This window comes from Oncorhynchus kisutch, linkage group LG1 (genome assembly GCF_002021735.2).
Source record: "Oncorhynchus kisutch isolate 150728-3 linkage group LG1, Okis_V2, whole genome shotgun sequence".
Taxonomy (NCBI): Eukaryota; Metazoa; Chordata; class Actinopteri; order Salmoniformes; family Salmonidae; genus Oncorhynchus; species Oncorhynchus kisutch.
The window spans coordinates 72,250,300-72,262,969 of NC_034174.2; the positions used below are offsets into that span (position 1 = coordinate 72,250,300).

The following is a 12,670-nucleotide window of genomic DNA, read 5'->3' on the forward strand; positions in this document are numbered from 1 at the left end:
TGTGTGGCACCACACGTCAGCCTTTTGCTCCATTTCTGGGAATTAAATAATTATAAAAAATAAAATCACATGTGAGTTATGGATGCATCCCAAATGGTACCCTACTCCCTATATAGTGCACTACGTTTGACCAGGGCTCTGCCGTGTCCATAGTGACTGAACATTGTGTCTGTGCGGTTCCTTACAGTCACTGGCCAAAGCATCCCTCTACACACAGGCTGCCGTCCAGCGGCGAACACACTTCAGTAGAACACATGAAGTAGATCTGAGGGGAGGAGAAAGCGAGAACAGAGGACAAGGGAGGGTCAGATGAGAAGCAAGTCAGCCACACCTACAGACAGAGCTGCTGTTACTGGCCTCTTCTTGCCTTTGGCTATAGGTCTCAAAGACTCCCGTTGTTCATGACCATTGATAGATTAAAGGGCTAAATTAATGGAGGGAAACTGTCACGCACTGCCAGATGACTGAGAATGGAGGAAAGAAAGACAGGGAAGATGGCTACGTTAACTTAAGACAGCCATTGGCTCCAAGTTAAAGGTCTAGTGCAGTGGGGCAGCCCTCACCTCTTCATGGTCCTCCAATGTCTGGGTCTGTCCAGAGGTGAGGAACTGGAAGGTGGAGATGGTGAACCTTCGTGTCTGGCCTTGGTGGAAGGGTGGGGGTGGAGGAGATGGGTGAGGCTTCTGAGAGGCCGGGTCCAGATGGTTAGGACATCTACACAGGAGGCGAGAATGTGGTTATTCAGCGCAGCGCAACAAGAAAAACTCTTTCTGAAAATACTTCCCTTTTCCTCCATCCCTGTGATGATCTGCCCACTGACGTGTGCAGTTTGTAAATGTTAAATAATCATGTAAAATTAATTACTTTAAATTGTACCCCAAAATTTAGTGAGCTACAAAACTATTGGAATGTTTTGAAATTAAACGAGTCAAATGACTGGAGGTTTCAGTGAAAACTGCCAGCATTTTCACCAATTACTGCACTTTTTCTACATTGTCTCCTAAAATGGGGGGGGGGCCCAACACACCCTGGGCCTGAATGGAGGGGCCAAAGTAGGGGGTCTTGACCAGGAAGCCAACACTCGCCACAGAGCCAGGAATTCACTTGTGTATTAAAAGTAGTCAACAGTTTAGTATTTACATCCCATATTCCTAGCACCCAATGATTACATCAAGCGTGTTACTTCAAACTTGTTGGATGCATTTGCTGTTTGTTTTGGTTGCGTTTCAGATTATTTTGTGCCCAATAGAAATTAAATGGTAAATAATTTGTGTCATTTTGAAGTCACTTATTGTTATGGTAAAGAAGTTTGCATGTCGTAGGCGTATGATATTTGTGCGTCTAACTTTATCACTTACGATTCATTGAGGAATATCCATAACCATGGTAGCATCCACATTAATGTTGAAGTGTTAAGAAATATTCTATTATTATTTACAATTATAGTGACATGTACATTATTTATCATTCATTACTATTGGGCACAATATAATCTCAACCAAAACAAACAGCAAATGCATCCAACAAGTTAAATGTAATCATTGGGTGCTAGGAATATGGGAGAAAATACTTAATTGTTGATTACTTTAACACGCATAAGTGAATTTGTCCTAATGCTTTTGGTCCCCTAAAAAAGGGGGGGGGGGGGGGGGGGGGAGATTACATGCAAAAAAGTGCTGTAATTTCTATACGGTTCACCCGATATGGATGAAAATACCCTCAAATTAAATCTGACAGTCTGCACATTAACCTCATAGTATCATTCCAAATCATAAATGTTGGATTACAGAACCGATAAAAACATTGAAAATACATTTTTTTAAGTTTCACTGTCCCAATACTTTGAGCTCACTATCGTAGTTGAACACAGACATGTAGGAGCCTAGAAGGTCAAAGGTAAACCCTGCAGCGTACCCATTATAGAGGAGTACCCAGACAGTCTGTCCTGATCTGGGGTAGGCCACGCAGTAGTGTACCAGCAGGACCACTTTGTCATCTGGGGGGTTGAGCAGACGCACCTCAAGGTGTAAGGGTTTACCCAAGAGCATCTGCAGGGGCCGGTGGTACTGGGGGTAGAAGCTACTGTACTGCTCGTCTGGAGTGGAAGTGGGGGAAAGGGTGTTACTTTAATGTGTTACATAATAATGTTCATCCTTTCCAGGTGCTTGACAATGTTTCTTGGCATCCAAAGCAAATTGACATACTGTTAAAATGCTCTAAAAGTGAACTTTATAAGTTGACATGCAACAAGACTGACCACTACCACTTGGAGTGTGGAGTTGGAGAAACCGACAGCAGCTAAATGGGTGAGATGTGTGAGCAACTATAGCTGCGTACCTGTGGCAATCCTGAGCTGGACCCCCAACACACCCTGGGCCTGAATGGAGGGGCCAAAGGAGGGGGTCTTGACCAGGAAGCCAACACTCGCCACAGAGCCAGGACTGTACTGGCACTCAACCAGCAGCCTAGGAGCAACAGGAAAACAGCAGATAGGGAGGCCACAGCTGAGAAACTTCATACATTCCTGCACTGAAAAAAATACAAACTCCATTCCTATTGAATACGTCACTCGATAAGATAATGCATTGAATTATTATTGTTGTTCTCTCGTTTGACCAGAATGTGTTTCTCTTTCCAAGTAACAGTGAAACGTGAAATTAACAGCTTGTGAACCCCAGTGGGGGTTTATAACTGACCTGATAGGAGAGTCTCTGGTGATGGTCCCATAGTTGAGAGTGATTGACTGGACCGTGTTGATGATCTCCACCATGTAGACTACCGTTTGGCCAACCTCCTGTTGGAACAATAGGGTCCAGTTCAGTAGAGAGAAAACGTTTTCAAACTGAACTTGTCCAATTACAAACACAGATTGATGTTGAAAACTTGATTGCTGACAAGCAAAACATTTTGGGACTGTATCAACTGTAGACTAATGAAATACCAAAAGATAGTTTGACTGAATGTTCCTTTAAGCCCAGGGCCCTCCAGAGAACACAGATTCAGACATTGGAGAGCAATGTTAATGAAGTGCACCCATTCAGTAACCCATGAGGCTTAATGGAGTCCCAACAATTGCTAATCAACTCCGACTTTTAAAATAATGAATTCAAAAACTGTACAAGAAGATAATTAAGGGCCACTCACGTATCTGTGGGCCCCGCAGCCGCCCAGTGGGATCTTGAACAGGGCGTAGTCTGGAGTCACCCTCTGAGGGGCGCAGGTGGGGTTGCCAGCGGCAGTGAGCAAAGCAGGGGACAGAGGGGGGTCCGTGAGGGAGGCGGGCACCAAAAAGACAAAGTGGCGGTCCAATGTGCATTCTGGGAAAGAACATGTAAACACTCTGGGTTAGCTAAAGGTGGATCTAGTGGCATTCCAAGGTTGACTGATATTGGGACCCTATATCTCAGACAATTAAGATTTATTGCAGGGGTGAATCTTAATGGCATTTTCTTGATTCCTCGTGTCCTCTTCCTGCATTGGAGAAGGTCAGGAGCGGACTAAAGAATCAAGAAAATACAAATTGTGATTCATTTGGGGTTATACTTACCATCCATGGAGTAGTAGCAGGCAGAGGGCTTGGTGCTGTAGCAGCAGCCCAGAGAGAGACAGTCTGCCTGGGATAGAGGGCGGCGGCCGCAGGGGAGGCGCAGGTCACTGGGAAGGTTACACTCTACAGGATACACAGGAAATGTCAAATGGACAGGAGTGACCAGTAATCTGAATGAGCTTGATATAACATCCTACATATCCCTTTATTTCCATTCAGACAACACAGGACAGGTAAGGCTCAATGCTCGCTCACCATTAAAAACAAATTAAACAATTTTTAAAAAGACAGATGTTTCAGCCATTAAAGCATTCATCAGAACGAGGATAACCAGTTATGTTTCTACCTTGATGAGAAACGGGTATGGAAACTGGACAGAACAATTGGGCCTTTCCTTTTTGTCCATTCAACGTGGAGTAAATCACATCTATGCGGTGCTCTTTACCCTGTTAGGAACAAAGATAAAGGCTAAACTGACTCCTTAGACCATAATGAATGAGATTACACAGACTGGGAGGACCTGATCCTTGATCAGCACATAAAACACACCTGGACAGTCATGTGACAAGAGTTGAAGGGGAGGTTCAGGGTGATCATGCCATCCTTTCCCTTGCTTGCCACATACCCACAATGCTCTGGGGCATCCATCAGGATCATCTCAATCCCTTCGATGTCTGAGAATGATTTGTAGCCATTATTGCACAATCACTAAGACATTTTGAAAATAAATGCCCATATTTTGTCTAACAAAGCCACTATTTACCATTTAAGACAAAACTGCAGTTCTGGTGAAACATTGTATGGTACTGCACAAAAACACCCCCCCCCCACCCCAATAAACTGGAAAAAAAAGCTTAGGTCCTCTCAACCACGTTAGAATTCAACTCATGCAGGGATGATGACAACCATATGCACCTGAAACATATACCATCCCCCAACAGACACACACACACACACTCACCCTTGACAACGACTCCAGATATGGGACCTGAGGGAAGCTCCACCCTCATGTGGCGAGCAGAGCAGAAGACGTGTGGCTTGGGGGGAGTGGGAGGCCTGGTGTGGGTCGTCGTTGGGAGGGTGGCGGTAGTGGTGTGGGGTGATGGGGTCACAGTTGACGGGCAATGGAGCTCCAGAGATCTGTATTGCCCCAGGACTGTGTCCCAAAACTTCAGGGGGAGGGAGAGCTGGTGTGGATTGAGGGCCTGGATGAAAAAAAAAAAAAAGGAAACGTTGAGTTTAACAGCCAAAACCAACAACTCCCACTTCAATGGGCCACATCAAAATAGCAAACAGAGGTCCATTTTCACAGCAAATACTTCAAAATGAAAACAGGGTTATAGTCACCAAGCAACAAAACTGACAAACAGGGAGGGATCTGAACCTGTCCAATAAGGAACACATTTTCCATTGCGAAACGCTTTGCTTCATTTTCTACTCTGTGCAATAATGAACACGACCCAGATTTAAGTTCTGGGGCACTCACCATAGCCTGGCTGTGGCAGGCAGGGAGAGGGGAATGGAGGATCACTCCACCACCCTTACTCAACTGTAGGATGTATCTACAAGCCGCCGGGGCACTGGAGATAGACACCCAGCCATTCATCTTATCTGAAAAGAGCAATGCAATTCAGTGAGCATTAATGTAATAAAAGTGAATCATGGGCCCGTGTTCTTCCTGATAGGGTCGTATGGTCAATTTAAACAGCAGCCCACGTCACAATTGGAGGAAAGACGGATCTAAAATCCATTCCTTTATAGATACACAATGAAACAATTAATGCAGCAGTTAGTACATCAAATAAGGGAATTCTGGACATCAAACACCGACCATGTGGTGAGCAGAGGGACATTCTGACCTTTGACCTGGATGGAGTCCAGGAGAGCAGAGGGCAGAGACACCATCATCTGCCCAGCTAGACAGTGGAGGGAGGGCCGAGGGGAGAGCCCAGGAGAGAGGGAGGGCTGAGGGGGGAGAGTAGGGGTGAGGATGGACATCCAAGGAGTGAGAGTAGTAGTGGACGATATGGTCCTGGAGGAGGGTGAGGGGGTGGTTGGTGAAGTCTGGGGTGGTTGAGTAGCACCAGGCAGAGCTGCACCTGTGGAGGGAAGGGCTGGGGTGGTCAGAGGGGGGCTGGGCGTCAGGTAGAGAGGATATGGGTGGTGTGGCACATCCACAGGATATGGGTAATAGCTACAGATGGTATGGGCAGAGGGAGAGCAGGTGACTGGCTGAGGGTAGTGGTGGGGTGGGTAGACCGTGGGCATTGTAGGGTCCTGAGGACCTGAAGGGAGAGTCTGGGGAGGACTAGCTTTGACTGGGCTAGGCCCTGGGGTAGGTGAAGGGTAGTAGATGGGTATGAAGGGATAATGGTGAGGACCAGAAGGGGGGTAGTAAGGACCATAGGGGTAGTAGTATGGACCCACAGGCCATTTAGGAGGTTGGGTATAGGGATCAGGATTGGGGCTCCCAGTAGCAGACATGGGCTCTTCAGTAATCAGGGCCTGATTGGTCATGTGGACCCCATATGGGTCATTTGGATCTGCAGGTGGTTTTGGAGGTTGGAAAACAGGTGATGAAGGTTTGGATCCAGAGGGGGGAGGAGGAGATCCGGTAACAATGGGGTAAGAACGACGGTCAAAGGCAGTAGGTATTATAGGAAGAACAGGTTCAGTATCGAGAGGTGGAGGAGGTTGTTCGGTATAATATTTAGTAGAAGGTTTGGTATAAGCGGCGAAAGGAGGAGGAGGTTTGGTATAAGCGGCGAAAGGAGGAGGAGGTTTGGTATAACCGGCGGGAGGAGGAGGAGGTTTGGTATAACCGGCGAAAGGAGGAGGAGGTTTGGTATAACCGGCGAAAGGAGGAGGAGGTTTGGTATAACCGGCGAAAGGAGGAGGAGGTTTGGTATAACCGGCGAAAGGAGGAGGTGGTTTGGTATAACCGGCAGGAGGAGGAGGAGGTTTGGTATAACCGGCGAAAGGAGGAGGAGGTTTGGTATAACCGGCGAAAGGAGGAGGAGGTTTGGTATAACCGGCGGGAGGAGGAGGAGGTTTGGTATAACCGGCGAAAGGAGGAGGAGGTTTGGTATAACCGGCGAAAGGAGGAGGAGGTTTGGTATAACCGGCGGGAGGAGGAGGAGGTTTGGTATAACCGGCGGGAGGAGGAGGAGGTTTGGTATAACCGGCGAAAGGAGGTTTGGTATAAGCGGTGGGATGCGGTGGTCGGATAGCTATAAGAGGAGTAGGATAGACAGAAGGACGGTGGACACCAGGGGCGATTTCATTATAATAGTAGAGCATGGGATCGTGGGTAGGGGGCGGGGAGAGGTAAAAGGAGTTATGGTGGTCTCCAGAGCCGTAGGGGTGATTCCCAGGCCCCATTGGGAAGAAGGGCTGCTGGCCTGGGTATCTCCCTGGGAGAAGATGATGGGAGCCAGGGTATGGTTCGTGACCAGGGTGGAGGAGAGGGTGATAACCAGCTCCACCGTAAGGGAAATGGTGAATTTGGGGATACATGCCATGAGGGAGGTGGTGGGGGAACGCAGGAAGTTGGGGCATCTGTTCCTGGGCTGGGGGTTGAGTATAAGGGGTGATGGGAAGAGAGGTAAGGGGAGGGCTGGTGGAGGGAGCAAAAGTCACAGGGTCAGGTATCTGCTGCTGCGGGTCACCAGGAGAGAAGGGTTGAGAAAATGGAGGAGAGGGAAAAAAGGGAAATGGAGGAGGGTGGTGTGAGGGGCAGGAGAGGATGAAGTCCTGGCCGTCCAATAGGACCAGTCGATGAACTCCATTCTGGAAGAGGAAACATTATATTTATATAGAAGCTCAATTCAATGCTAGAGTGAACTCGAAGTTAAACTGAATGATTGAGTATCAACTTCCTACAACTTACTCCGATGGTCACACATGGGGCTGTAAAGGGAACATAAAATATGAGGTCTTCTGAGTGGGACTCCACTTGGTAGGCACACTCTTCAGACACAAACGGCACCCACTTGCCTTTCTCTGTTAGGGACAGAGAGAGAATGAATGAATCAGTCATAATCCAAATGGGAACATGAGCAGAACAAGCCAACTCACCTATGACCTGTAGGGTGTGTATGACCTCCTCCCCTCCATGTATCTGGATGGCCATGCCAAAGTGGGAGCAGAGTACTGAGGGGACAGCATTTGGGGGGACAGGGTGGGGTCGGGGGTCAGGGTGGGGGACTGGGCAGATGATCTTCACAGGTCTGCCCCACCACAGCATGGGCAGGACATAACTACCATGCTGATAGGGGCAGGGAGAGAGTGAGGGAAGAAGAGAGGGGAGAGAGACAGAGCACAGACAGTGATTAATCTCATGTTCTAGTATGAACAAAAGCAGGGTGGATTGTAGCGTGAATGGACAGGAGGCAGTCTGACTGGAGGTTTCTAAGAGGAACAGAGCATCAAGGCTGAAATGACATTTTTGCAGCTACCTACAGTATTCATTTTGAGATGTTGATATTTTGGTTCATTAATATTAGTATTTTCAGAAGGTAAAAAATACATTTAAAATTCTCTTCAGTTTATCAAACTACAGTCAGCCTTCTAATTCATTTTAAGCACTTAAAATGGACATGGGTCAATCATTTCAAATCTCTACTTTAAATTACACAATTTAAAAATCAATTTCATAGAGTGTTACAAACTGGACTGTATTTAGTAACTTAGTTTGAAGAGATGGTGATTTGGTCTAAATAGGCATTTGGCAGTCTAATGTCAATGTACTGACTAACTGCCATTTCTCAAAAGTCAGACTACCCACACGCCAACTCACTTTCCTCAGCTTCACCGTAGGGATGGTGCCAGGTTTCCTCCAGACATGACGCTTGGCATTCAGGTAAAATAGTTCAATCTTTGGTTTCATCAGACCAGAGAATCTTGCTTCTCATGGTCTGAGTCCTTTAGGTGCCTTTTGGAAAACTCCAAGCGGGCTGTAATGTGCCTTTTACTGAGGAGTGGCTTCTATCTAGTCACTCTACCATAAAGGCCTGATTGGTGGAGTGCTACAGAGATGGTTGTCCTTCTGGAAGTTTCTCCCATCTTCAGAGGAACTCTGGAGCTTTTTCAGAGAGACTATCAGGTTCTCTTCACCTCCCTGACCAAGGCCCCTTCTCCCCCAGATTGCAGTTACCCTTCCCCAGATCTATGCCTTAACACAATCCTGTCTCGGAGCGCTACAGACAATTCCTTTGGTTTGGTTTGGTTTTTGCTCTGACATTAACTGTGGGACCTTATATTAGACAGATGTGTGCCTTTCCAAATCATGTCCAATCAATTGAATTGATCACAGCACAGGTAGACACCAATTAAGTTGTAGAAACATCTTAAGGATGACCAATGGAACCAGGATGCAACGGAGCTCAAATTCCAGTCTCATAGCATCAGGTCTGAATACCAATGTTAATAAGATATTTTTAATACATTTGCCAAACCTGTTTTCGCTTTGCCATTATGGGGTACTGTGTGTAGATTGATGAGGAAATTTCTTACATTGAATCCATTTTAGAATAAGGCTGTACATAACAAAATGTTAAAAGTCAAGGGGTCTGAATACTTTCCAAATGCACTGTATATTCTCCAGGCTTACCCAGAGAGAAATTGGTGATATTAAAAAATAAATGAAAAATAATTTCTACATACATTTTTCATTGGAAAAATGGACAATCTGCTCTGGACAGAATGTACATTTTTAGGCTGACTTCAAGTTGTCCAGAAATGTATTTGCACAATATGCAAATATGTGCATATTTAATGACAACACATCATTAGCACATTTTAATACAAAAAAGGTATAGTTGAGTCTACAGTCAACTGGTGAAAGTGGATTGTGATATGATTGGGGGTGGGGGGTTTACCCTGTCTTTGGGGGTGTGGGGCTTGGCTTTAAGCAACCTGGGGAAAATATTCTACCTCCTGCATGATGTAGCAGCCATCGTATGGTGCCATCATCACCATCTCTCTCCAGGTAGTCTTCACATGGTAGCCACAGGACGGCGGCAGCTGGAACAGGGAGATGGGAGAGGCGCCCGCTGGAACGATAAAGAGGTGCATATTCAATATTCAGGAACCTACCCGAATTTGTCCAATATAAACCCGTTTGCTTCTTAAAAACAGTAAATGGCTTCCATAATGAATACTTAAGGGCCAGGAGTTTCCAGACCACATGACCTTGCCAGGAAAAACTCCTGCAAAACATTTGCAACAGAATTAGTTTACTCTAGGAACCAAATGGAAGGGAACAGTGCAAACGGAACAAAACGGGGAGGGACCTACATTAAATTTGTCCAATAGAAACTAGTTTATTGCAAAATATCCCGTTTGGAGTAAATGGTTTCCGTTGCAAAACGTTTTGCAACAGAATCTGCTAAATAAATACACCCCTGGCCACAGACAACTAAACTAATGATCCCATTTAATTATATTCCATAGCAAGTCAGTGATGCTTTCGCATTGAGGTAAAGGTATTTTAGAAATACTGGATGGGTCTCCAACACTTACCTCTATCCACCAGTAGATGTGTGTAACCTCGTCCAGATGCAGTGAGCATCATGAGGTTGTCATTACACTGGACCAGAGGCCTCATCAACAGCCATTCACTGGAGTGGGGGTTGTGGTCAGCTGATGGACCATAGACCTTCCCTTGAAAACCGTGGCCTTCAAAACATATTGGATAAAAGGAGAGATCTTTATCCATGGCCAAACACCAATTTAAAATGCATATACTACTGTTAAGATGTCCTAATATATGTGATATTAACCCACGACTGCTTGACCTCACGCAGTTCCAACTCCATCATCAAGTTTGCTGACGACACGACAATAGTAAGCCTGACTACAAACATCGAAACAGCCGACAGGGAGGATGTTGGCACTGACTGCATGGTGCCAAGTAAACAACCGCGCCGTCAACGTCAGCAAAACAAGGGAGCGGGTTGTGGACTTCAGGAGGAAACAGGCTGGGCACCGCCGTGGAGACGGTAATTTTTTTTTAAAATAAAACGTTTATTGGGAAGGTGAAATGGTTAAACCACATAGACACCTCGGTTAAGGCACGACAGCAACTCTTCAACCTCAGGATGCTGAAACCCCGTTGAGTGCATACTGTCGTGCAGCGTAACAGCCTGGTACAGCAAGGTGCTACGCTCAGTCGAACGCACCATTGGGTGCACACTGTCTGACCTCCAGGACACCGACAACACTAGGTGTCGTAAGAAGGCCAAGGTGATACATCTGAGATCCCAGCCACCTGAGCAAAGGCCTGTTCTCCCTGCTTCCATCACTCAGACAAGGGCAGTACAAGAGCATCATGGTAAAAACTGGTAGACCAACCAAAAGCTTCTACCCCCAGACCATGTGGCTGCTGAATAGTCACCTACCTGCTCCCCTGTCACTCTCCTTAAACATGTACTCTGCCAATGAACATTTACCATTGTTAGTGTTATGTATATATTTTATTTATTCTTTATTATTACATTTGTTTTGATTTCACTTTGACCTGCATTGTAGGAACTCAGAGTTCAAGATTCACATTACAGGGTTGCAGGTGTAATTACAGGGTACATGTGACTATTACACTTGAATCTAATAGAAAACAGATTCACCTTTGAAGACTGCCTGATGTCCAGCATTGTAATCCAGAGATCTTTTCTGGACATTGAAACCATTACGCACAATCACAGGCGCCCGCAAATCAGTTGACTTTAGATCAATGTTGGGTTGAATCGAATTATTTATGGAGTTCTCAGGAACGTCAATGGACTCTGCACTCGGTTCTTGAATGCTGGAATTATTAACAGTAGGTCGAAGATTGCGCCGAAGAATGGCCAGTCCGCCAAGGTACTCAGATTTGTGCTTGGCGTCTTGTTTTGTGTTGATCCTCCGCTCTCTGTCAGCATTTGACGCCTTTTCATGATCCGCATTAAAACCATTGAGAACAAACTTTTCTACACTCAACGCACCACAGAACATCAAGTTAGAAAAAGCTACAGTTATTATACATAAAAACACAACTATGTTTCTCTTCTGTTCGGAAGACATCGCCAGATTGATGCTTCTGCGCATATGCGCATAGAGGCCAACGCGCAGGTAAAATCAACTGCAGGGCAATAAATTAGGCCTAATTAGTGAGGACCAATCAGATGGCAGCTCGTTATGAAAAAGGCTGATTCCGTCTCAATTAACCTTATTACAACAAAACGTTGATAAGGAATTTTCCTAACACTATCCAACAAGTTTCTCAACATTTCCAAAATGTTGGTCCTTTTTGAAAAAACATGCAAGTCTAAGGCTGTGTCTACACTTGACCCTTACATGTGAATCGCATTGGAGATTGAAGAATCCATTGAAAAGACATGTCTAGACGCAGAAAAGTCGCATTGTGTTCAAGGGGTCAGGGATGCATTGGCACTCCCTAGTAGGAGCAGTCCTCCATTGGAATGAATGGAATTCGACAATATTTCAAATTCATATTTCAATGACAAAATTACATTTATTTAAGTATTTTTTGTTGTAGTGGGGACAGTAACATTAGTACTCTCTAAAAACAATAGAAAATGTTTTATATATAAAAAATACAAATAATGTTTAGCTAACATAATATATTTGAAAAGTATATATTGAAGTGTCTGTAATAGAATAAACGTGTCAAAAGAATGTAGACATTAATCAATTACTTTCTATAGATTCCTAAATCTTTTTTTTACAGTTTACATCTTCAATATGGCGCCTCCTTTCAGTCATACAGGGTTTATGCACGTCATTGGTCGGGACGCAATCAGGCAACCGAAAGCGCATACAGTGGGTGACGTCAGCAACACTCCGCTCACAAGTGTTTTGAGAGAAACAACCCCATTCCTAGTGTATGAGGAACGTGTGTGCTGGCTTCGTAAATGCTAGCTAGCTTATTTAGAAAAAATGTAGTTATATTAACCTGTTTGCAAACCCTTTAGCTTTGCTGGCTAGTTACAGAGGTTAGCTGGCCAGTTAGCTTCAGTAGTTGGCAATCGCCATCAAGTTGTTGTGTTATCAGATTTAGCCTGTTCCATCATTTGCAGAATGCACTATAGTGCGGGAAAGGGGAATCCCGCCACAACGTGGACA

The 12,670-nt window shown here is 45.3% G+C and overlaps 1 protein-coding gene across 1 annotated transcript; it reads right to left on the reverse strand.

The window, feature by feature from the left end:
• Nucleotides 1-185: 185 nt before the first annotated feature.
• Nucleotides 186-11,646, reverse strand: LOC109884724 (uncharacterized). The gene is made up of 17 exons (XM_031832103.1): nucleotides 11,173-11,646; nucleotides 10,070-10,225; nucleotides 9,482-9,600; nucleotides 7,625-7,814; nucleotides 7,437-7,549; nucleotides 5,407-7,336; nucleotides 5,034-5,158; nucleotides 4,509-4,752; nucleotides 4,097-4,221; nucleotides 3,894-3,993; nucleotides 3,548-3,670; nucleotides 3,145-3,317; nucleotides 2,697-2,794; nucleotides 2,338-2,465; nucleotides 1,915-2,095; nucleotides 564-714; nucleotides 186-265 (listed from the first exon to the last, which is right to left on the reverse strand). Exons 1-17 carry the CDS (start codon nucleotides 11,630-11,632, stop codon nucleotides 188-190), a joined length of 4,494 nt encoding a protein of 1,497 aa, XP_031687963.1. The 5' UTR covers nucleotides 11,633-11,646; the 3' UTR covers nucleotides 186-187.
• Between the last annotated feature and the right edge of the window lie 1,024 nt (nucleotides 11,647-12,670).

What these genes read in the sequence shown, in the direction of transcription:
- LOC109884724 (XM_031832103.1), bottom strand. Translation starts at nt 11,632, where the DNA reads ATGCGCAGAAGCATCAATCTGGCGATGTCTTCCGAACAGAAGAGAAAC. An exon ending in CCCCATGTGTGACCATCGGA is followed by an intron (nt 7,337 to 7,436) that starts GTAAGTTGTAGG and finishes TTCCTCTTCCAG; the next exon opens with AATGGAGTTCATCGACTGGT. An exon ending in CTGCTACTACTCCATGGATG is followed by an intron (nt 3,318 to 3,547) that starts GTAAGTATAACC and finishes GTTCTTTCCCAG; the next exon opens with AATGCACATTGGACCGCCAC.